The sequence below is a fragment of the Dipteris shenzhenensis genome, chromosome 19 (genome assembly GCF_047967505.1).
Source record: "Dipteris shenzhenensis isolate YYH24624 ecotype China chromosome 19, Dip_SZ_1.0, whole genome shotgun sequence".
Taxonomy (NCBI): Eukaryota; Viridiplantae; Streptophyta; class Polypodiopsida; order Gleicheniales; family Dipteridaceae; genus Dipteris; species Dipteris shenzhenensis.
Genome location: NC_141614.1, coordinates 39,838,659 through 39,863,811, shown reverse-complemented (window position 1 = coordinate 39,863,811; position 25,153 = coordinate 39,838,659). Strand labels below are relative to the sequence as shown.

The following is a 25,153-nucleotide window of genomic DNA, read 5'->3' as shown; positions in this document are numbered from 1 at the left end:
TATGCACCCTATCAAGCTCTATGCGCAAATACGAGACTCTCGCCTCATTACGAGCTAGATATTTTCCAAAATATGTAAAGCGAATCTTGACCTGAACACATGAGCTGCTGCTCCTCCCCGTGAGCTACTGCCCCCCCCTCTCCCTCTCTCAGCCAGCCCCCTCTCCCTCTCCCTCTCCCTCTCCCTCGCTGCCCCCCCTCTCCCCCCTTCGCTGCTCCTCCTCTCCCTCCCCTCTCGCAAGCCCCCTCTCCCTCCTCCCTCACCCTCCCTCTCCCCTTCCTCCTCCCTACCCTCCCTCTCCCCCCCCCGCTGCCCCCTACCTCTCCCTCCCTGCTGCCCCTACCTCTCCCTCCCCGCCCTACCTCTCCCCCACCCTTCAGCCCCCCCGCCCCCCTTCTCCTCCCCCGCCCCCTCCCCCATCATCCCTCTCCCCCCCCCACTGCCCCCCTCCCCGCTGCCCCCTTCTCCTCCGCCCTCCCTCTGCCCCGCCGGCCCCCCCGCCCCCTTCTCCTTCCCCGCCCCCTCCCTCGCCCTCCCTCTCCCCCCCCCGCTGCTCTCCCCCTCCCCCTTCCTTTCCTCTCCCCCGCCCTCCCTTTCCCTCCCTCCTAACCCGCCCTCCTTTCCTCTCCCCCTCCTTCCTCGCCCCCGCCCTCCCTTTCCCTCCCTCATATCCCCCCCCCAAAAAAAAAAAGAGTTTATTTTTTTATTTTTTTTAAAAACCTCCTCCCTCTCCCTCCCCCACCCCTTCCTTCCTAGCTCAGCTCCCCACGCCTCCCCCTCAGCCTACCTCCGTCTCCCCCTTCAGTCTATCCTCTCCTTCCCTTCCCCTCTCTCCTACCCTCTCTTTCTCCTTCTTCCTGTGCCCGCGTTCAAGGCATCCTAGGCACTAGTTTCACAGACGGAGCTTTTTCAGTGTTTGAATCGGCCTTTTCACATCGATTGGCGAATGGATCCCCATTCAGCCAATCTCCGTCCACCTCCACCGGCCACGAGAACCGTCATTTTTTCAGAAGACGAGTTGCAGCAGCTCAAAAAAAATGTGGAATTAGAGGGCTCCACATCAATTTTCGCCCGCATCTTTGGGTCACACCCTTCCAAATCACAGGCTAGAGACTGGATGTTGGCGGCGTTACCAGAAGACCTCACCCCACACCTCAGAGATATTCGTCTTTTGGGACATGGATTCTTCCAAGTGGTTTTCGACTCCCACGAGTCCACAGCCCTTGTCCTCAAAGCTAACCCCTTGGCTTTGGGTTCGAGGAGGATCTTTCTTTTACCCTACACCTTGGGCTTGGATCCGGTCGAGGAGGACAGGTAGGTCACATCACTGTTCATTAGATTTCCTAGTCTTCCTTAGGTCTACCATCAACTGCTTGCCACTATCGGAGCCACATTCGGAGTGGTCACTGAGATCCCTTCCCTTCCTAGCATGCCTTCTTCCTCGGCAGAGGCAGTCAGTGCAGACGGGGTGCCTCGTGTTAGGGTCATTGTCTCTGATCCTAACATCTCAGATGACCACATTATGCTTCAGCGTCCAGACGGCTCTCTCTTTCCACAGAGAGTCGAGATTTCAGGTAGACAAGACTAGTGCAGGATTTGCAAGACCCTTTGGCACTTTGCTAGAGATTGCCCAAGGAAGAGAAAAAGACCCAAGAGGTCATCTGGTGCGGCTCCTTCACGTACTACCACGACTGCACCTCCCCAGCACCCTGTACCACGCACTCCAAGACCAACAGGGCGCCCTGCTTCACACACCCCAGGACCACCAGGGGCAGCAGGGCGCCCAATGCCTGCAGCACACCCAGTACCACGATGGAGAGCTATCAGAGTGGCTCCCTTACCTCAGGAGGAGACTTTTGATCCTGTTCAAACAGACACCTTCCAAACTCCAGAGGTGGATGTGGCTGCAACCCCAGACACTACAGTTCCACATCAAGAGGGGCCTTTAGATCCACCAGCCCCAGTCACTTTGGTTTCTGACCCCTTGGTTTTTGACCATGAGGGGGCTATAGGTACTTCTTCCCTGCAGACTGTTCCTGCCACAGTCAGGACAACCGAGAAAGTGCAGGCGCAGATGAGGGCTCCTGATTCCTCTTCACCCCAACCACAGGCCTCCTCAACCCCCAGCTCCAGCTCTGCTGATAGAGGCTTGGCAGGTCCTTCTCCATCTTCCACGAGTGCAGGTCTGATGAGGAGTTTGTGCCCTCCACCTTAGGGGTCTCGGTAATTGGGATTCCTTCTGACAGGGCCTCCCTTTTAGCAGGTGTGGGGATCCTTTCACCTATTGAGTTTCCTGCCCTCAGCAGGAGTGTTTCGGCCAAGGGAAAGCTGGTCTCCTCTACTAGGTCGGGTAAGCCTTTCCATCCAGCATCCTCCTGTCGATGAGGATAGTCAGCTGAAACATACAGGGCCTAGGCGGAGTTCCACACAGTCGCCGTAGGCAGCTGATCCGAAACCAGCTTCATCCAAGTGTCACTGGAGGTGCTATTGATATCCTTTTTATCCAGGAACACAAGCTGGATGCCAATGATTGCTCTAAGTCTGGCAAACTGCTTTCAGGACGTACCTTCTACTGGCCTGCTATGGGCACAAGGGGAGGTACTTGCATTTCGGTCTCTCTTTCTAGTCTCCCCTTGGTTGCTGGTCATGGTATTATCTCCCCTTCTAGAGCTCAATGGATCATTATTTTGATTGGAGGGCGTAAGATTGGTCTTCTCAATCTTTATGCTCCCAACAACAGAGGGGAGCAGATCTCCTTTTGGAAGGAGTTACTCTCTTGGGCCCCCATAGCAAATTCTTGGATCATTGGTGGCGACTTCAACATGATTGAGTTGCCTTCAGACAAAAAGGGAGGCAGACAGGGTGGAATTCATTCTTTGGAGAGGGCAGCCTGGGATGCCTTCCTCTTTCAGTTCAGTGGCAGGGACACTTGGTTGGATGATGCCTTTCATATTATGCCAAAGTCACTCCTATACTCTTGGTCGAACAGGAGAATACACATGCCCATTCATGCACAGATTGACAGATTTTATATAGACGATTGGGCACTTGACAGAGGAGGATCTGTATGCATTTCTAATGGGGTTTCCACCTCAGATCATTTTCGAGTGGTGTTGCAGATTCTTGAGCCTCATCGAAGAGGACGCTCTGCCAGTGTTAGGATTCCGGATGCTTTTAATGCAAAGGAGAGCCTCACGGAGGATATTTTACAGATTTGGGTTTCTCACATACAGGGTGGAGCTGTCCACCCATCTCAGGTAGCTGCACCCTTATCCGGAATTAGTGACTATTATCATATAGTCGCTGATTCTAGGAGACGTGAGATTCTCAGATGTGAGATCGGTATACGCCAGCAGTTAGCGTCCCTTCAGAGGGAAGAGCAGAAGAGGCCCACAGATGCTTGGATTCAGGAGCGCCTTGCTGCAGCAAGGGCTCATTTGCAGACATTGTTGGATCAGAGAGTAGAATATGCCTTTCATGCACAGGAATCCTTTTGGATTCAGATGGGTGGCAGGGTCAACAAACACTTTTTCTCTACTCATGGGGCCAGACATAGTAGAGATAGTGTTTCGCAGCTTGTTGACTCAGACGGGGTGTTACAGTCAGATCCTGATGTTGTCATGCGTGTAGCTTCAGATTTTTTTGCATCCCTTCTTACTGCAGATCCAGGCACACAGGCCATTGAAGAATTCAAGACTACATTACTTGCCCTTCACAAGGGCAAGTGCCCAGGTTCAGATGGACTTACCCCCTCCTTTTTTATTACTTTTTGGGAGCAGATTGGTGATCACATTACATCAGCCCTGCAGGGCATGTGGGACTCTGGTGAGATGCCGGACTCACTTACAGATGGTCTCATTCATCTCATCCCAAAGGGGGGTAATAGGAATCTTGTGTCTCAATGGAGACCCATCACTCTATTGGGCACTTTTTACAAGATTCTGGCGAAAGCCATCAGTCTACGGCTACAGGTTTTTCTTCCAGATTTGATTCATGACATGCAGACAGGGTTTGTGCATGGCAGAAGTATTTTTGATAATATTTTCTCATTTTGCGAGGCCTCTGAATGGGCCATGCAGAGCCGCCAAAGTTGGCCATTCTACTCTTGGACTTTGAGAAAGCTAACGACAGAGTAGACTGGGATTTTTTAGAGGGTACTCTATCTCGCTTTGGTTTTTCAAATGCATGGATTAGAGGAGTATCCTCTCTCTACGGATCAGCCCATAGCCAATTGCTCATTGGGAGGGTAAGAGGGGACAGGTTTCACATTTCCAGATCCGTCCGCCAGGGATGTCCTCTTGCCCCATTTCTTTTCCTGTTTGTGGCGGAAGCTATGAGTATCTACATTAGATCTCAAGCTGATATTTATGGGCTGAGGCTTCCTATCCGCCGGGAAGAAGAGCTCCTAGATAGTGAGTTGGCAGATGACACGGCTGTTTTTTTGGATGCCTCCCCCAAGACTTCAGGAGTACTCTTCGCAGGATTCCCCCATCCACCCGTGAAGAGATTGAAAGGCAGCCTATCATGCGGAATGACAGGATTTTGGATGAGCTTGGCAGACCACTTGGAGCTTCTCCTTACATGCAGTGGCCAAGATGGGAGAGGGGCCCTGCATCTACAGTGGGAGCATGGAAAGCCTTCAGGAAGCTTCGTGCAAACCGACAGGCCCAGATGGTTCTTAATCTCAGAGGGAGTGCAGGGAGAGTCCAACAGATTCATGCAGCCTTGCCCTTGGTGGGTGGACACAGATGACATGCCTATTACTTGCTCCACCTGAATGGGGGCATTTTTCAGATTGGGAGTTCCTTTACAGGTGATTGCTTTTCTTGACACACATGAGGATGCCTTAGTTTTTGAGGTTTCTTCGGGGGGCAGGCGGTCTAGATCCACAGACGATATCTTGTTGGAGGTACGATTTCAGCCAGTCAAGATAGTGGGCTTCATGGAGCATGGCTCTCTTTCACAGTGGTACTTGGATCCTGACCCGCTTCTCCTCACCCTTGGCTCATGGAGGCTGTGGCTCTATGGAGGTGTCCCAATTAAGTTTTTGTAGTGGGGCCCTGGGGAATGGGAATGGATAGATGAAGGGCACCGAGAGAAGGGCATCCCCTTCTTTCGTTACACGGTCAGTAATGCCAGGAAATTCCAGCTCAGCTGTAAGGGTTGGAGGCCCACCAGAGCTCATCATTGGGAGAACTTTCAGATTCCTACTGACTTGCAGAAAATTTTTTGGCAGAGACTCTGGAAATCCCACCGGAATAGAAAAATCACTCTCTTCTTTTGGCTTTCTATTCATGGTGGGATAGCAGTAAACCATTGGAGATCTAGGTTCGGAGCTGACCCTTCTTGCCCTCGCTGCCTTTCTGCTTTGGAGAAAATACAGCACTGCCTTTGGGATTGCAGACAGGCGAGAATCATATGGAAGGGGATTGCAAGATTTTTCAGCACTTTTGTTCGCCTACCTTTCTATATGACCTGGGGATCAGTGGCTTGGCTTACTCTTTCAGGGCCCCAGGTATTTTTTGAGAGACTTGATTTCTCTTGGGCTCTTCACATCTGATGACACCTTGTGGAGTCGTGCTCTCTAGAGGATGTTCCGGCCACTCTTTTCAGGGCTGCTCACTCCTCGGTCAACTCTCCATGGGAGATCCTAGCTAGCATTGCAGCATGGCACATTTGGAGAGCCACATGCACTGAGGCTTTGGAGGGTTCTTTGGTTCACCCTTCTCATATCTTGGCCAGTACTTGGACAGATACGATACACACTCTGATGGCCATTTGGGCAACCATGCAGGGATCATCTCAAGGAGCCTCCTCCAGGAGAGTTACCTTTCTCAGAGATTGGAGAGACTCTCCCTTCTTTGCTGAGACTTCTACAGGGTTGAGATGGCATTTTCAGCCTCAGCCTTGGTTTCTTTCTACCTCATTCCCCTGAGGTGTTTTTTATTACATGCTTAGCATGGTGTATTTCTGCACAGAGCTTGCTCTAGCGGGTTTCTTTCTTACTTAATAGAAGTCTCTTTTATGAAAATATATATATATATATATGTAAAGCATCTTTAGCAGCATTGACGGACCTGCATTGACGGACCTGATATAAGGGACAATAAATCTTTGGTATTCACTGAAATCAAAGATAAGGCTTCGGCATTACGTGTCTTCCACCTCCTTTGCTCAGGAGTAATACCTGTAGGTCCTTGCTCAATTGGGACAACTTGCTGTTCTTGTTGCCCACGACCTGCACCATCTGTCACGGACCGTACATTTGTCATTCTCAAAGATAATCTGGTAACCTCTGAGAGAGAAAGAAGAGACAGAAAGTAAATTCTTCTTAATCCCAGACATAAAAAACATACTAGATGCAAAGATCCGAACCATCCACAGCTATGAGTGAAAGTTCTCCAATCCCTTTAATTGGATAAGAAGAAATGTTGGCACAAGAAAACAACTGGCCAACCGGTGCTTATCAAAGAATGATTTATGTCAGGTGATATGGTGGGAAGCGCAGCTATCAAAGTATCATGTCTCAGCCGTCTCATTCACTCTATAAATGTGTGACTCCCAAGAAGCATCATAGATGCAAGTAAACAAGGCCCAACCATGCTCAACAAAATGAGCAGAAGTATCATTGGAACCTGCATGTTGAGCTGAACCTGAAACTGTTATTGTGGACTCTTTCTTCCTCTCTTTTGCAAGCCTCTTGGGGCATTCACTCATGTGATGACCATGATTTTTTTTAATAATGGCACTTGCTTATCTTGAAAGGCTTTGAGGCATTCTTTTTATCTTTCCACCTACATGTGCATGTCCAGAACCATTGCTAGAGGCATGACTTGGCTGGACTTTCTTTTTGCCCTTATCCTTTGCTGAAAAAACATGCTCTCCACTACGAGAAAGTGAAGCCGTATTCTTCTCCCAAACAGAACAAACATGTTTTCGGCAGATTTACAAAAAACCCCCGCCGCCACCACCGCATCTGCGATGACCGCGGCCACCGCCGCTTTGGCCTATCGATTGTGGATGCTCCTCTTGCACGTAGGATGCTCCCAAATCCTGCTCCCCAAAAGCTAGCCACTGCGTTTGACCCCTTGCATGTTGCCCGCAACCTTATAGTGGCAACCCGTTGTGTTGTGGGTGTTGGTCATGCATATCGCACACCATTTCTCGTTGAGCGCGCACTCATTTGCTGAATGTCCCGTATTACGACAGTGCGTGCGCCATAATCCTTTCAATGCTTTGCCAATCGATCCGTCTCCGGAAGTCCCTTGAGCAACCTTTCCTCCTCGAGAGGCTTTTCGAGTCTTCTTCTCTGCTTTCGAGTCAGACTACTCACTGCTGGTTTCTTTACTCATCTTGCAACAAGGGTGCTATCAACTCTTGAAAAGTGAGGTGATTTTGATTCCCTCACATTGAAAGATTGAGAGACGTATGTAAAGAAAGATACGACTCCGGCAAGGAGTTCAAAGTGATCGTAATAAGCTGTGAGTCTGGAATGACCTCATGAATGTTTAAGAGTTGCTACTCGCAAATCCCATCCATGTCCTTTTTGGCTACTCTTGCCATGTGTCCCATCAGAAGATGCTCAAGACTCTTAAAATATTAAGAAAGCCAAGAGTCTCCCCACATGGAGCCCATAGAGACCCTCTCTTTTCCATATGTCCACATCCTCCTTATTCCACATAGGATTCTAGAAGGATTCCTGTTGACTCCACACTCCTCCACATGCCTTCCACACGCTTGGCATGTGATCTCTCTTATATTATTAGAACACATGGACATGAGCCCACCTCTTTATATGAGTCACTCTTCCTATTTTCTAAAAACCCCATAATATCCCATACACAAATAACTCTCACCCCATACCAAGGTATTTATCATTCATAGACATGGTATTTACAACGATCCATTCCTTTAGCAATCCGGGAGGACCTGGTATGAGGGACAATACATCTTTGATATTCAACAAGGCTTGACAATCACATGTCTTCCACCTCCTTTGCTCAGGAGTAATACTAGTAGATGCTTGCCCAACTGGGGCAGCTTGCTGTCTTTGTTGCCCAAGACCTACACCACTACCACCACCCCCCCCCTTTGCTGTGGAGGAGTGCCTGGTGCTATAGCACTAGGACGGGCCTCATCACCTGTAACATAATCCCAGATGCCCTTGGCAGCTAACCGATCGCAAATCACAAAACTCCAAAGAGGAAAGTTGGTGCCATCCAACCCATCTTCCGAGGCAAGCAATTGAAAGACATAATTCAGATTTGTTGTGCCATCTAAGCAAACCAAAAGAGGCAAAGAATATCAACAAGGTTCACGCTATGAACACCCTGCTCAAGTAACATATATCACGCCCAAAGCCTAAACTAGGCTTGAGCATGCTAGGATATGTGCTGCAATCTCAGAATTTCCCCTTAAAAACCAGCCAAAATTTGGCTCAACAAGGCATAAACCCAGCTGAATGCTTGATTATACTTGCAAAGGCATACCCCAGTGGCACGAGGGCCAACAAGTGCAAGAAATGGAGAGGGGAAAGAACTCCCAATGCAAGCATTAACAAAATTGAAAGTTTACCAAACCAAAACCAGGCAAATGGGCTGCAAAATGCCTCCAAAAAGTACTCCAAGATGAACTGAAAACGATCTCCCAAGAACTATATGTGTTTTTCTTCGAGTATGCTTGCCTTAGCAAGCAATACATGACTGATTTATCTTTGTTTGAAAAAAAAGCAAGTTGTATGAACCTCCAAACTTCTATACAGAGCAACAAATGTTTGAAGAGCAAAGGCAAGTGGAGGGCTGAGTGTATAATTGTGCCACCTATATTGTAGGCAGCTTTCCTCGTGTATGCTAGTAGCAGAGATCTAGAAAAAATGCAAGCATGGGATCCGAAGAACGAAAAAACTCTGGGACTTTTAGGTCGAGCACTTGGAGTGGAATTTTTTCCATCATACTGACATCTCAAAGATGGCTGCGCAGAACTCGAGTATGTTGGAGACTATGTTTGGCTCGAAGGTCAGGAATTCAAAGGTGATGCTCAAGCAAGAGCTCTTTGCTCTTCAGATGGGTGAAGGTGATAGCCCAGCGACTCACTTAAACGCATGCAATCAGTTGTCAAGCAACTTTAGGCTTTTCGGGTATGAGTTGATGATGATGATGCCAAAGCCATCCTCCTCACCAGTCTTCCAGCAAGGTATAATGAAATTGTGAGTCTTACGTGTGAACTCAAATGCCAGTTGCTTTAAAATTCCAGGCCCTAGATACTATTGCACCCTCCTATCTCGGATTTCACCGCCGCTGAACGACAATTCTTACTAACCTACAGACCTGCTTGATACTATGAGGATCAAAGATGGAACGAGAAGCCACATACCACCTCAACTTTTAACAGATTCCAACTTGCATGAATTCATCCAAAACAAACAAATGCTCACAGATAAGCACATGACAAGGACCACAAAGAAGGACAACACAAGAAGCAATTTGAAGCAAGTTGCAAAACGGTGGAAGTGAACAAACTTGTAGGACTTTCCCCGCAATGATTTATTGGACTTCCCTTTGCTGCAAGAAGGTTGCACAAAAATTAATATTATACTGATAAGCTGAAAATTACTTGTAACCAAAAACACACAACTTTTTGGAGTGTGTGAAAATATCGCTTAGGCAGCTGTTTTAGAACACCTAACCTGAAAGCACAGAACTGGCATTTGTAACTACAAACGTTGGTATAATTGATGTTCCGATTTATAACATATGTCACCTGTAACAAAGAAGGATATGAGCATTTGATCACCACTCAGGGTGTAACAATGGCTCACATTGCCATATACAATAAAAGAGATCGGACCATAAAGAATATGATGTTTTCATTATTTAGAGAACAATCAATGCTATATCAATGCAGCTTTACGGAATTCTTACAAAGAAATTTGTAGCTTACCTTGTTACCATTAACACACGACCTTAGTTGGTCAGCTGCCACACATATCTGCTCGAATTCTTGTCCCATGGATTTAAAGAGTTGTACGATCTCAGACTGTATCAAATTTCAGTAGAAGTACGAGAGGGTTGAAGAGAATATCTGAAGAAATAAATTTAAAGATATAAAAACACACTGTATCTATTTTATTACCAACAAATGGTTGAAATCCACTTGGAACATAGAGAGACCACCTGAAGAATAAAAAATCACACCTCTTCCGGTATTTCAAGAAAAGAAGTCATCAATAATTCACAAAGTTAGAAGCTAGAGCATGAAACATCATTTTCTAGTAAACATCCTTCATGTTTGCAAATCATCCATATGCCTAGTGTAGAGTTCATTTTTTGGGAGGGAGATTGGGGACTGTATCCTTACAGCATTGTTAGTTAGGCCCTCGATAGTTTAAGGGTGGTAAGGATTAAGTTAAGATTTTGGGACCGATAACATTGAAGCCAATTTATTGGTTAAGATTAAGTTTGAGGGTGTTAAGGATTAAGTTAAGATTTTGGGACCCATAACATTAAATCCAATTTATTGCTCTAATACTGCATGTGGTGGTTCTTTACTTGGGCAGGCAGCTATCTCCTCTTGATGGATGACCTTCATAGCTTTGCAACAATGAACTTAGTACTCCGTTGATCCTTTCTTCTCCTTTTCGAATAAAAGGCTTATCGACTCATCTGACTTGATATCAGTCTCATAGACCCTTCGGTCTTTTGAAGATGTTAAGAATCTGTCTCTTTGATCCACTTCCATGACCAGGTTGGCAATGGCCTCTATCTGATGGAGATGCGCCGACACAAGGAAATACTACTGCGGAAGACCAGAGAGCAGCAGCAGGTGACCAGACCACAAGGCACAGAGGCTGAGCACATCAACACGTCACAGGCTTCTATGCATTTGAGTTAGCTCCAGGTCATAGAGGGATAGAGGAGGAGTTAGCTGATATGATGGCAACCTAGATCAGTAGAGGGAGCCAACACAATGCCATCGAAAGAAAGAAAGAAAGAAGATATATTAACGTCCACAGGAGACCCCGCGGGCCTATGGGACAAAGTGCACAGAAAAGCGAACTCATACAAGCCTCAATGGGCTGAAGCAAAGGGTACGCTAGGACCCTTGCTGAGTACTAGTCTATGCTAATAGAATCATTATCATTATCATAATCATATCATATCAATCAATCTATCTAGGTGCTAGGACGAAACCGAAGCCTAGTACAGTGATGGCTAGAGGGACGCAAAGACCACTTGCGACAGGGAGAGCGGTTAGAGCACTCTATTGAGGTCCAACCTATCACAACTTTCCTCAGTGGAGACCGCCAGAGACGAGGGGTCACTCTAGACATGGCTCAACGGGTTCAGAGGTCGAGCAGACCGCATCCCCCGCCCACAGTAGGAGAGCTCAGCAAACACAGATTCAAGGTATTTTCACACCTCACTAGAGAGCCACCACGTTGTCCAGCTTCAGTTTTTGAGTCCTAGCTCTCTCAGTTTGCTTTGACTGAGCTCATTAGATCAATATAGATTAGTACTCAACAAGGGCCCTAGCGCACCCTTTGCTCCAACCCATTGAGGCATGTATGAGTACTTTGTCCCATAGGGCACACGAGGCCTCCCACGAACACAGTGGGATGGAGGAGGAGCTAACCACTATGCAGGCAGTCTGGATTTCTGAGAGAGGGGTGCGGAGGACACCTGCGACACAGAGAGCAACCAAAGCACCCTCTATTGAGGTCAGACCTATTATAGCTTTCCTCAGAGGAGACGCTCGAGATAAGGGGTCACTCTAAACATAGCTCAGCGAGTTCAGAAATCGAGGAGACCACGTCCCCCTCCGCCACCATAGCATCAAACCACTCGACAGACACAAATCCGAGACATTTTCACCGCTCATAGGCATGCCATCACGGTGCCGCGTTTCGGCTTCTGAGTTCCAGCTCCCAATCTCAACCTACCTCAAATAGCACGTGATATATTTTGTACTTGATTTCCCTTGAGCTATTGAGATTTTTTATTTTCAGCATAGTACTCAGCAAGAGCCTTAGCGCGCCCTCTCCAGCTCTTTGTGGCTTGTATGAGTTCTTTTCCCTTTTGGTGTGTTTTGCACTTTGTCCCGTAGGCTCGCGAGGCTCTCCGTGGACGTTAATATCTCTCTCCAGTGATTTCTACGCATCCGAGACAACACCAAATGAGATCGACGGAGAGGAGCTCGAGGAGACGAGAGCACTATGGTTGAGCAGTGAGACCCATCACCAGGATGTGGCTGGACGAGAGACGTGGAGACCACGCACGACATGTGGGGCGACCAGAGCACAGACGATTGAGGTCCGACCTATCTCAACCCTCCTCAGAGGGGACCGCCAGAGACGAGGCAATACTCTCAATTTAGCCCATCGGATACAAAGATCCAGGAGAGCGTGTCCCCCCCGCCACCACGGGAGACAACCGCGACAGACACATACGTGGGCTCTTTGTATCACATCAAAGGGCCATCAGGGAGCCGGGTTATATAGAGCCTGCACATGTACTTGGAGCTCTGGTTCTGAGCAGTACTTGATTGCTCCTTTTCCTACTATATTTTGTACTAGCTTTTTACTTTTCTTTTAGCACTTAGCACTCGGTAAGGGCCTTAGTGAGCCCTTTGCTTCAGCCCACAGTGGCTTGTATGGGTTACATATATCTTGTATCTTGTCTCATAGACCAGCAAGGTCTCCTAAAGATGTTAATACACCTCTCTCTCTCTCTGTCCCATAGGCCATGTATGGCCTTCCGTGGACCTTTAATAAAATTTCTTTCTTTCTTTCTTTCTCTCTCTCTCTCTCTCTCTCTCTCTCTCTCTCTCTTTGTGCCACATTTAGAGGTCCAGTCTTCACCATGACGCATGCAGCACGAGATAGGATCAGTAGAGGGTATGCCGCCTTGGCTCTTCTCGAGAGGCAGTGTGCACAGTCACATTTTCAGCATCCCGACACGAAGTCCTTACTTTTCGATACGCTGGTGAGACCTGCAGTCATGTATGCTAGCCCCTTTTGGGCAGGAGATCTCAGGGTTGCAGATTGGAGACGAGTAGAGAGGTTACAGATCATCATGTTCACCAGATTGATCAGAGCGAAGCCCACGGTACCGCATCAGATTACGTTCGCAGAGTTCGGAGCTACACCCCTAGCGCTAGATGCAGCATTTCAGTCAGTTACGTACTTGCATAGGATCAGGGCGCTCGGAGACTCAGCAACAGGCAGAGCACGATTACCGTGGCTAGCACTGACATCCTCGCAGATGTTAGCGGAGAGAGGTCATACTTTTTGTTGGTACCACACACTCTCCACATGGCTCACCTCGTTGGGCTTGGATATGGATAGGCTGCCACCATTTCGATACAGCATAGATGCCCCTCGCCTCCCTCTCACTCGACATGAGCTCAGCCAGGTTATCAGGGCAGATTTGTTGCAGCTACACATGTTTCGCACTTGGGTTCATCCCACGGAGCTTCCTACGAAGATGGCCACATATCGTGACCATTTTCTCAGAATTTCAGAGGATGGCTTCATCATATCCCCAGGATATATCGGCGTTCATATGTTGCACTCACTCAGGATTGCCTTGGGCCAGCTCAGGGTATCTTCCCACAGATTAGACGTTGAGGCCGGCAGGATGCGTCGTACAGCTACCGGACATAGACCCAGGCGAGAGACTAGGATATGCCCTTGTTGCACTATGGGGGAGGTGGAGACTGAGGAGCACTTTGTTTGCAGATGCCCTTTATATTATGAGATCCGTGGCAGATTTCACTGTTTATTTGGGCACGGATTTGGACCTCTCTCTCGGATTATGGAGTATGAGGATCAGTATTGCTTAGCGTTGTTCATCAGGGAGATCACCAGATACAGAGAGAGATTCCTCAGAGAGCACCATCGCATCCCTGCCAGAGACCTGGTTATTCATGAGGAGCAGGACGAGGCGCAGGACCATGAGCACAGAGATAGCCCATCTTGCCAGAGAGCACCGATGGTTCCACCCCGAGGATGTACATATGACATGATCCGGCAGCACCGCAGGATGATCTTACACAGAGGCCGTACCCGTCGCTTTATTTCTAGACGACGGAGGATGATGGCAGATTTTCGGAGGAGATTGCTCCATGGAGACTTGGCACCGCCCGCAGCCCATTTGACACTTGCCCAGATCTTCACACTCATGGCAGGAGGCATGGTCGATGGCCATGACTTCCATCATTTCTTTGGATCACAGACCCCTTAGGGAAGACGATGTTCCTCATATTTCATATTTTACATTTTGTATCTAGGCAATTTTGGTACTCTATTTCATTTCATTTTGTATCTAGGATTTTTGTAGCCATTTTTGGCATCTTAGCGGTATTACGATGAGGCCACCTAGTTGGCGCATCGTTGATGATGTATTTTCCTTTCCGATGATTTTGTGTCCCATAGGCCATGTATGGCCTTCCGTGGACCTTTAATAAAATTTCTTTCTTTCTTTCTTTCTCTCTCTCTCTTTGAAAATAGACTGAAAATGGCAGCATGGAAATGCAATGGCACCCTCTGATTTGAACCGGGAGATTTCTCATAAACATACACCAGCAGAGACATGATCTTCTACACAGAAATGCATGAGAGGCCGGAGAGAGGACTGCCCATAGTGACAGGATATGCATGGGAGTCGGCCCATAGGAAGGAGATGAGCAAAGACAGTAGGGTACGGGGTTTTGGAGGGGTGGCTGTCCTTTTCTAACCACACATGAGATCACTCATATTTGTGGTACGGACAAGGTAGTTAATGCTCCAAAACGTCGATTTTTGAGCTCTGATGTGGCGCAGCAGGTAGCTGATGCAAATGGGCTGGTTTGGGGGAGCTAGGGGGCTGAAGGGAAGGCTGGAGCAAGGGCTGCAGGTCTCTCTCTCTCTCTCACCAGGTCACAGACACACGCACACACCCCAAAACAGACACACACCCCCGCTATGCACCCACTATGTTTATACTATGGTCTACACCCATTGTTGGGCACTGATGTCGTCAGTGGGGATGCCACAATAGCTAGTTCCTGCTATGCATGATGGAGTTTATGGTTTTCAACACCTTATGAATGACTATCATGAGCTTGAAATTGCACTCCTCCATGCAACGGTGGGATCTCCTCGAAAAAATTTCACACCTAATCCATCTGCTGTGAGAGCAAAGCTCGACTCTTCCCGCGAATCATGCGGTGTGATATCCAATGTGCCTCGATCCTTGTAAGGTGCCCTAGGGCCTACTTCCGTATGAGGTGGGATCTCATCTCCCGTCACTCATCATTGAACCATGGGTCCTGGGGCGTCTTCCCAGCTCGGGAGCATGATTAGATCGAGTTGACCACTGATACTAGAGTGTCTAAGGCATGGGCGAGGTCTGTGTAATCCTCGAGGGAGTTTGGTAGCTCATTGTGATAGGGGACTCAGGTATATTGCATGAAGGGCATGGTCAAGTGCACCTGGACCTGAGTGAGGGCTGGTGGATCCTGTCCTGTGGTTGGCTTGGAGGTTGAGACGGTGAAATTCAGATAGGAGTGGTCAGTGCCTAGTGGGGGGGGGGGGAGGGACAATGAGATCATGTACGTGGCACAAAAGCCGCGGATCCCAAGAGGTAATCTACTGTACTCATTTCCCCTCCGTGTGGGAAGCAGGTGAGCCCTCCTGACAACTACCATCTGAGAAGACCATTGTATATAATCTACTCCCATATCCAATAGATGTCGCCCATATCCAATGATGTGTGGTGCATCCTTGGAATGTCTCGCTATCCCAAGCTTTGTCGGGTCTATCTTTGGTACTCTGAGGGGAGTAGCCTCGCGCCCACTTGTCTGTCACTCCGATGCGCATTGAAGTCACCCAAAAGTAGGATCTCTCCCTGTCTGGAGAACTCCAAGATATCATCAAATATCGTCTCATATGGGATATGACCCTCTATGGTAACCTCATGTGCGTATGATGATGTGTCCGTGAGGAATGAAAATCGGCCATGTGCTAGGTGACTGAATTCGTATCCACATGTGGCATGCATGCTCCTCCTTCCTCATCATAGGTATATAGGGTCTCACATGTGACCTAAAGAGGACTGAGCCTTGTATACCTCTTGGGAATAGGCGGCTTCCCCTCCGATAGAAGCCCCCATCCAATGGTAGGATCTCCCCCTCAGAATGACCTGATCACCTCATCCATCCTATGTGTGAGGAAAGCTCACCCCTTATGATGTGTCAATCATTGGGAGATCCGTTGCACCTTAGGTGATGTCAAATAGCCTAGGGCTCGCTCATGTGTGCACTGTGAGGTGAGCTCTCATCTCTTTGCACTCGTCATCGTACCAAGGGTTTTGGGGCATCTTCCCAATGGGGCCATGTGTGGATTGAGTCCTGGGGAAAGATCTGATGGCAGCGTCCTATACCATTGAGGCTAGGGTGTTCAAGGCATGGGCGAGATCTCCATCATCTCCAAGTAGTGAGGCCGGAAGCTCCTAGCTAAGTGGCTCACACAAAACGGGTCAAGAGCACTGTCAAAGTATTTGGGGGGAAATAGCACACCGTGATGAAGATCGGTCATACATCTGGTAGGTGGACTCATATCCACGTATGTCGTGCGTGCTCCTCGCCGTACAGCCCGTCAGAATTCCGTACAATTTCCGTACAGTTGTACGGACTTGTACGGCCTGCCCCGCCCTGCTCAGGCTGCTGCTGCCAGTTGATTCCCTGCTCCTGGGTCGTTTTTATGCAGGGTTTTGCTCACGGACTGCATCTAACGGTCAGCCGGCAGGTGATAGAGCCCTGCTCTCTGCAGGATGTACCACTTACTTCCTTCAGAGCTTCTCATGTTTCAATGGACACCTCTTGGGAGATTTCGGCTAGCATTTCCTCTTGGCACATTTGGAGAGCCAAATGTACTGAGGCCTTGGATGGCACCCAGATACACCCATTACAGGTGTTCACAGGTATTTGGACTGACACGGTTCACACTTTGATAGCCATATGGGCTAGCATGCAGGGCCCTTCACGGGCAGCCTCTTCTAGAAGGACTATATTTCTTCGAGTTTGGAGGGGTTCTCCCTTTTTCTCGGAGGTTTCTACCGGATTGAGATGGCACTATCAGTCTCAATCCTTTCTTTTTGGCTCTTGAGCTTTTCGTGCATTGCACGATGTATCCCGTATGGAGCTTGCTCTAATGGTTTTTCTTTAATACTTAATAGAAGTCTCTTTTTGCAAAAAAAAAGACACTGAGGGAAACTATTTCTCAGGCCAAATTGACTTGTCAAGACCTCACTGAACTCAGTCATCTTCGTCCATTGTCCTTGCATGAGCAAACAACACTATGCCAAGCTAGACATTGTCTTCAAATCAATGATCATAAGAAACTGGCTAAATGGGAGACTAGAGCAAGACAAAGAGCTTTTACAGATAAAGGCTACTCTTCCAAACAATTTTTTAAAAGCTTGCATCAGAAGAGACTAAAAACAAACATTTACAGGGTGCTTCTGCCTGATGGTTCATGGACTACATCACGGTCACAGCTTGCTTCTATTTGTGTACATCATTTCTCTCAGCAGTTTGGTTCTGTAGATCCTCCCTCGCAACAGGTTTTGTCTGCAAGAAACCTACTTTTACAGCATGTTTCTCCTATTGTTTCCACTACTCAAGCTTTGGAATTGGAGGAACCCTTTACTAAGAGGGAATTGTCAGATGCAATCAAATCCTATAGTAGATGAAAATCTCCAAGATGGGATGGTCTTACAGTTGAGTTTTTTCTAGAATATTGGCCTCTTTTGAAGCATACGTTGCTGCATATGGTGAACTCTGCTTGGCAAAATCAAAAAATGCCAGACACATGGAAGAGAGGTCTTGTTAAACTCCTTCCGAAAAAGCAAATTTGTGAATCTTTGGTTGATTAGAGACCTATCACGCTTATGCCAATCATTTACAAAGTTACTACCAAAATGATTGTTGATCGGCTAAAAGGTTATTTACATGATGGGTTGCATCCTGCGCAATATGGTTTTGTTCCTCGTAGGCATATCACAGATAACATTGCTAATGCTTATGTTGGAATCGAATATGCTAAATATATGCAGTAGGATGTTTTGCTATTGCAAGTTGATATTACCAAAGCTTTTGATACTGTTAAGTGGGACTTTATTTCATCCACTATGCAGGCCTTGGGATTTGGCACAAACATGCAGCAAGTTATCAATTGGCTATATCAAGATAGTAAAGTTGCCTGCATACTTTCAGGGGATATTTCTACAACCTGGACTCTTGGTTGTTCTGTTCAACAAGGATGTCCCCTCAGTGCTTTACTTTTTGCCATAGCCACTCATCCAATGCTTCAATATATGGACCACCTCTTGGACACTGGCATGTTGCATGCATTGGAAATTCCTGGCTGCCGTAGCATCATCGCTCAAGCATATGTTGATGATTATTTCTTTACCCCGAAAAATACTCTGAGCAATCTCTCCATGATTATGCAGGCTCTTTCTACATATGGTTTGGCTGATGGTCTTCGTGTCAATTTTCAGAAATCAAAATTATTGCCGTTGCATGCTAAAGACTGCATAGTCTTTTGTGGCCTGGGGAAATTGTTCCAACTTCTTAATTGATTCGACATCTTGGCTATCCTCTAGGTTGGGAGCTCACTCGTTCTCAACAAACTGATTAGGTGCTCACAAAGTTGAGGATGAAACTTGAATATTGGAAGCTTGCAACTTGGCCATTACATGTTCGTTTGCGAATAACGCAATCCATTTTGATAGCATACATACAATTCTATCAACCTCTCATCATGTTCAATAAGGCAGATCTGGTTTCCTTTATGTCTGCTATCATGGAGATTTTCTGGTGTTCAAAAAATGGCAAGAAAAGTCTCAGATTACTCTCTATGCATCATCTTTGCTCTCCAAAGATGCACGGGGGTCTGAACATACTCAATATTCAAATGCATATACTTGCTCACAAGGGAAAAATGATGTTGCAGTTTATGCAAGGGGATCAGCCTTAGGCTTTCATGATCCACTCTCTTTTGTTGCATATTGATACTTCTGCTTTTGGGCATTGGCAGCCTACACAGTGGGATTTCCTATTTGGCTCTATTCAAGGCAAGATCAGAGGCTGCCCTTTTGTCTCTCGTTTGCTTCTTGATTGGAAGCATATTTTATCCCACTTGGAATGGAATGGCAGAGATTCTTTGCCGGGAAATTCCTTGAGGGCTGAGAATATTTTGGTCCAAAGTATTCCACCCTCCTTTGGCTATACAAGAACCCGGGCGTTCTTATTTTCTATCTTTCAAAGGCATTTCTTCTGTGGCGGATGTACTTCAAGATGATGGCACTCTTTTATCTTTTTCTATGGCTACTAGCAAATATGGTTTGGGAGCTCATTACCGTCCTTTATGGCATCAAATTTCACCGTTCTTGCCGGTACCTCGTTTGGAACTTTAGAAAAGGCTTGAGGATTGGACTCTACATTCTTCTTCCTCTTCAGCCCGTCCTTTGAAGCTCTCACATATCACAGTGCCTTCTCTATATAAAGTGTTATTACTTCCGCCTTGGATTTCTGATAGAGCAAATTCTGTTTGGCATATTATCGCCCACTAAAGTGGTGGAAAAAGAGGCTGCGTCTCCCTTGGCATTATAAAGTCCCTCTTCGATAACAGCTTTTCCTTTGGCGAGTCCTACTTGGCATTTTTCCATTTGGGCAGTTACTCGCACATAGACATATTGCTCCGGCAGCTTGCCACAGATGTCTACATTCTGTTGAATCTGTGCTTCACATCTTTTTACACTGTCCACACACTTGTAATTTCCTCGCTCTCATCCCAACACGGGCTTCGAGCGAGATTTCCTACTGTTACTTTTGGCAAGTTCTTCTGGTTGTTTGGTTTTCATCCAGCTAGACAGGGTTTTGATTTGGTTTTTGTTTGGGTTCGCTACTGGACACTGTGGACTCTATGGATGGACAGAAATCATAGAGTTTTTGGTGATCCTACTTTTCCATCTTTTCTTTTTTTCAAACGATCTCTGCGGCAATCGTTCTATGATTGCTTTCAGACTCATTTGATTGATCATGATGTATATACACCTTATACTGAGATTTTCAGTTGAGTAGTAGTTACTCCACTTTTGAAGTAACTATGAATGTAATTATTTTACAGCAATAAAATATTTCTTCTCACAAAAAAAAAGTGGGTGCATAGCGGGGACTAGCTACTGTGGCATCCCCATTGAGTGTCATCAGTGCCCAACAGTGGGTGTAGACTATGCATAGTATAAACATTTGCTCTCACACATACAAATCGACACACCCACACATACCTGAGCATCCATTTATACAAAGGTCTTCATACTAAGTTTCTGTCGGCACTCTAGAGATGAAAAGCACACTCTGCCATACCACCAAAGGCTACCACTAAAGGAGAAGGCAAAGTGGTCCACATTTTCTTCATTCAAGCTACAACTCTTTGTGACGACTATACGATTTCATTTTAGTCTCTCCTAGACGAGCATCTAAGGAAAACAAAATGCCTAGACAATCTAGCTGATAGGCAATGCCTCCCTAGCTGGTAGAAGTTGCAAACCATCTGCCTCCCTCGACAGTAATTAGCTTTATTGCTCAGATGAATAGCTGTCTTAGGCTTAATTCCAAGTGTGTAAGACTAATCAAAGTCGATGCTGTTCCATTACATGCTTTGTTTTTGCTCAGCGGTTGTTGCTTGCTTTTCGGACTGCTTGCTACTAAGGCTGAGGTTGCAATGAGAAGAGTCTAGCTGACCTACTGTCTACCTCAGCTGTCTATGCATACTAGCTAACTGGCCCAGGTGCAAGGCAGCAACTGGCTGTCTGCTTTTATGCTCAGGCCATGGACACGATACACACGTAAAGAAACAAGGCCCTTTACTTGGCCTTCATAAGAAAGCATACAATCCCACGATGAGTGACTGGAGAACAAAATATGACTTGAATGTACTCCCATCAGCATCGTAGGAGTTGTCACATGATGGAGCTAATTCCTCAGCCAGTTAACAGCTGTGTGGATGAGAGTCCTATGTTGGAAAGGGAAGCAAGAAGCTGCCAACCAATGAAGATGATGATGAAGTCCACTAAAGGGATGGGCAAAGAATCCATTTGAATTAGCTTGCCTTGGTGTTGAGAGGAGGTACGAACTTGCCAAAATGTAACCCAAATCTAGCCATTTCTCTTTGTTCTCTATGTGAGTCTATGTCGGTAGCTTTTTTCATAGCTTGCTTACTCACCTTATTTGTTATTTTCTCGGTCTTTTTCCACTTGCTTACTCACTTTACTTGCCCATATGGATGGCTAGGTGTGATCCAAATCTAGCAAAGTTATATTCATCCTCGATATAAGTCTATGTCAGTAGTCCTTTTTCTTGCTTGCTCACTCACCTTATTTGCCCATCTGAATGGCTAGTCTTTGTCTTGCTCTTGAGTAGATGAATGTATGGTCTAGGCAAACAAAAATCATAGGCTGGCAGTAATACCTCCCCAAGCATTCAGTCCAACCGCCCAAAGGCATTCATGTGGGAATTCAGAGTCTGCTGTACCGGCTGCTAGCCACGTAACTGCCTTTGTGGCAGCCTGGCTGCCCTAATGAATAGGGAAAGCTATTCGTGACACAACCTGCATTAATTTCTATCTGACATGTGCTGTCCACCTTGTGAGTGCCATGGGTGCCCTGACTGAATGGGGTCTAGTCATATGTTACATTCTTGGCTAGCCATGGGTTGCCAATAGCCAGCCCTAGGGTTAGGGGAGACCCTAGAGGGCAAGCCAATTAGCCTAGGATGGATGGCCTAAGGGCTCACATTAAGAAACCCATCTAGATTAGAGGTCCAAGGGGTAAAAAGTTGTTTATGCTATGTTAGCCATGGCCTACAATATATGTTGGCATGACGACTTGGGCCATGGGCATTCACTCATCAATACCTGGAATGTGGATCTTGGCAATAGGCATTGCAAGCTACCAAGCTAGTCCGATGTCTCCCTTGTGGAGGGGATGTCCGTGGTATAGGATGCATTGGACTAATGGTAAGCCATGGACCTTTCCCATGACATCTATGTGCTCGGGGGTGAGCTGGAAGAGCTCTATGGTTGGGTGGTGAGTTCCAAGTGGTGTTCCATGTAGTTCAGTTCCTAGTCTCTGGTTTGGTAAAGGTGATCCTACCAATTGACTTGAAGGAGTGGTTTCATTAAAACAAATTCTGTAGAGGATGCACGTGACAAAACATGCATTAATTTATCTCTTGCTCAATCCCTTTCATTTTGGTTTCATTTTGGCAGTTAGATTCAGCAAACCATCCGTTAAACAAGACAACGATATATGCAGCTCACCAATAAACAATGCGCGCACACACACGCACGCACGCGAATACACACATTTTTTGGTAAAAGTTTCTTTTATTCACACACGCATATTTTGATTTGCATATTCTTTTAATCAATCATTGTACCTCTCTCAATTCCAATCCAGCTGTTACTGCTCTCTGTATCTCCTCTATGCCAATGCCCATGGTTAATGAAACTGTAATAAGTTACAATCATAAACTTTAATATAATCGGTTCTTGCAAGTGCTTCAATAGAAACATTCTTGTGTTTAGTGTCTTGTCAAAAAATGAATACTTTCTTGCACTGATATATGTTGTCAGAGTGCAAAGAACAACCTTTAGAACACATGGAATGTCGAAAGGAAACAGTCCCATCAATTCCCACAGAAATTCTCTCCTTAGGGATCCCTTTTCTGACAGAAAGAACTGGATCTGAATATTTTTCACTTGCATCCTGTGTAGCAGAATGACTAAAGGGCACTCGTGTGCAGAGCTCTTGAAGCCAGTCTTCATCTTGTGCATTGATTCCTGGAGACCAAGATTCTCCTCGGGCATAGCCAAGGCCATTTGAATTTTCTAGAACCCACCTTAAGACACCTGGATCCTATAAACCAATAAACCAGGTGTCTTAAAACACACATGCGAGCCCACACACACAAACAAACAAACAAATAAAATACACAAAGAGCTTGTTTGGGTCAAAACAACTCAACTCAAGGGCAAAACATTAAGGCTCGTTTGATTTTTATTGTAAAGCTGATAATAGACACTAACATGAGTAGCCAGAAGAAGTACAAAATCATATGCCCAGAATATATTATTCAATGTTGATTCAACTTGCATAACCCAATGAAATAGCATATAGCTTCTAGACAGGAAGATTCATTTCTTCTCTCTTTACTAGTAACGAATGAAACAAGAATGACCTCATCTTTCCCAAGTAATGAGGAAAGGTCTCGTGAAGGGGAAATGAGGCAATGTCATATGAGTTGAAGAGATAAGCTCCACTGAGGACATATAAGCCAACCTCTCCTATGAGGAAAAACATTGAGAAGGAGCCATGAAGAATTCGAGGCCATCCCTTTGTAATCAAAAGCTTTCATCACAACCTTGTCAACAATAAGACCTACCTTGAGTTTTGGATCCTTGAAACAAGCCTTTCCTCTTGGGTTAAAAAGGGTCAAGGTGTCCATTGCCACCTTGTCCCAACTCCTTAATGTCATGATTTTCATCATTGTCCTTGAAACGACAATTTGTAGTAATTTATGATGGACAAGATAAACTATATATGTAAGATAAAGAGGTCATACAAAAGTTCAAGAGCATGGAAAAGGAAATGGAACTCAAGTAGAGTGCAAGAGCCTCAAGGATTGGAACTCATCAAAGTTCTATGAAAGGCCTACAGGATGTTTCTTAGTATTTGTTGCATTGGGATTCTAAGTTATCAAAGTATGAGTGCAAGTGAGGGAACAAGGGCCCCATATTGGCCCCTAAAGCATTCAGTTGTACCTTTTTTGTTCTTCCAATAAGGTCTTGGAGCATGATTCATTCTCAAGTTCTAGTATCTAAAATTTTTCTATGCACAAGGGCTTGTACACGCAATTCGAATTTCTATTTTGCATCATTCAAATTTTAGTTCATTAATCAGAAGAGGAAAAAGATTAAATGGACACAAAAATGAATTTACACATTCCTCCCATGTGCCCGACGCCCACCCCCCCTCTCCCCCTTTGCCCTCCCCCTTTTCTACTACTTCACTTCAGCCCACGTTGTGTACTTTTCAATCAACACAAATTCACCTCTTCCTTCCTCCTTACCCATTGTATCAACCCTACAGCCCGCTCTTTCTCTCAGCACTTCAGCATTCCCTTACTCGTAGCTTGCTTCCAACAGTGGACTTGGTGGTCACTCACATCCAACCACAACTCAGCAGAAGCCTCTTCAATTGACCAAAAAACATGATTCAGGGTCCTCCTTTAATCTCGAACACGTCCCAAGGTCTTCACATGGGCCTTTACCAGGGGCATCGCAGTCATCACATGGGCCTTTACCAAGGACAGTGTAGTCATCACCAAGGCCTTCATCGTGGCAAGGTGGCCTTCACAAAGGCCATTACCAGAAGCATTTCAGTCATCAACAAGGCCAAGGCATTGCAATCATCACAAGGGCCTTTAGCAGGTATATTACAGTCATTACCAAGACCTCCATTAGAGGGGCATTGCAATCATCACAGGGGCCTTTAGCAAGTATATTACAGCCATCACAAAGGAATTGCAATCATCTCTTCTTCTTCTTCATCTTTCAAAAAGATTACTTCATTACGTATGAATGAAAACCGCAAGAGCAAGCTCAAGTGCGGAAGTACATCATGACATGCATGAAAGAATAAACCAGCTCAGAAAGAGCTAACAAAAATCCAGGATGGAGGCTGAAAATGCCACCTCAACCCTGAAGGAGAATCAGAGAAGAAAGGAGATCCCCTCCAAACTCTGAAAAAAATATCCCTCCTAGCGGCGGTAGCTGCTCTCAAAGATCCCTGCATGCTCGCCCATATGGCCATCAAAGTGTGTATAGTATCAGTCCATATACTGGCCATAGTCTGGGAAGGGTGAACCTGGGAACTCTCCATCGCCTCCGTACATCTGGCCCTCCAAATATGCCAAGCTGAAATACTAGCCAAAATCTCCCAAGATGTGTCTACAGAGGCATGGGCTGCTCTGAAAAGAGTGAAAGGAGCATCCTGGAGGAAATATAATTGCACAAGATGGCGTCGTACAAAGAAGGCTGAATCTGAGC

General features: G+C 46.3%; 1 protein-coding gene across 1 annotated transcript in view; it reads right to left on the bottom strand.

The window, feature by feature from the left end:
* Positions 1-25,153, bottom strand: part of LOC147890459 (uncharacterized) — a 217,565-nt gene that overhangs the window by 118,620 nt on the left and 73,792 nt on the right. The window contains exons 6-10 of the mRNA XM_087390295.1: positions 22,694-22,961; positions 22,483-22,553; positions 9,940-10,035; positions 9,686-9,759; positions 9,519-9,560 (exon numbers count right to left, since the gene is read on the bottom strand). Of these exons, the coding sequence (XP_087246421.1) occupies positions 9,519-9,560; positions 9,686-9,759; positions 9,940-10,035; positions 22,483-22,553; positions 22,694-22,961 (551 nt within the window). The remainder of the gene's footprint in view (positions 1-9,518; positions 9,561-9,685; positions 9,760-9,939; positions 10,036-22,482; positions 22,554-22,693; positions 22,962-25,153) is intronic.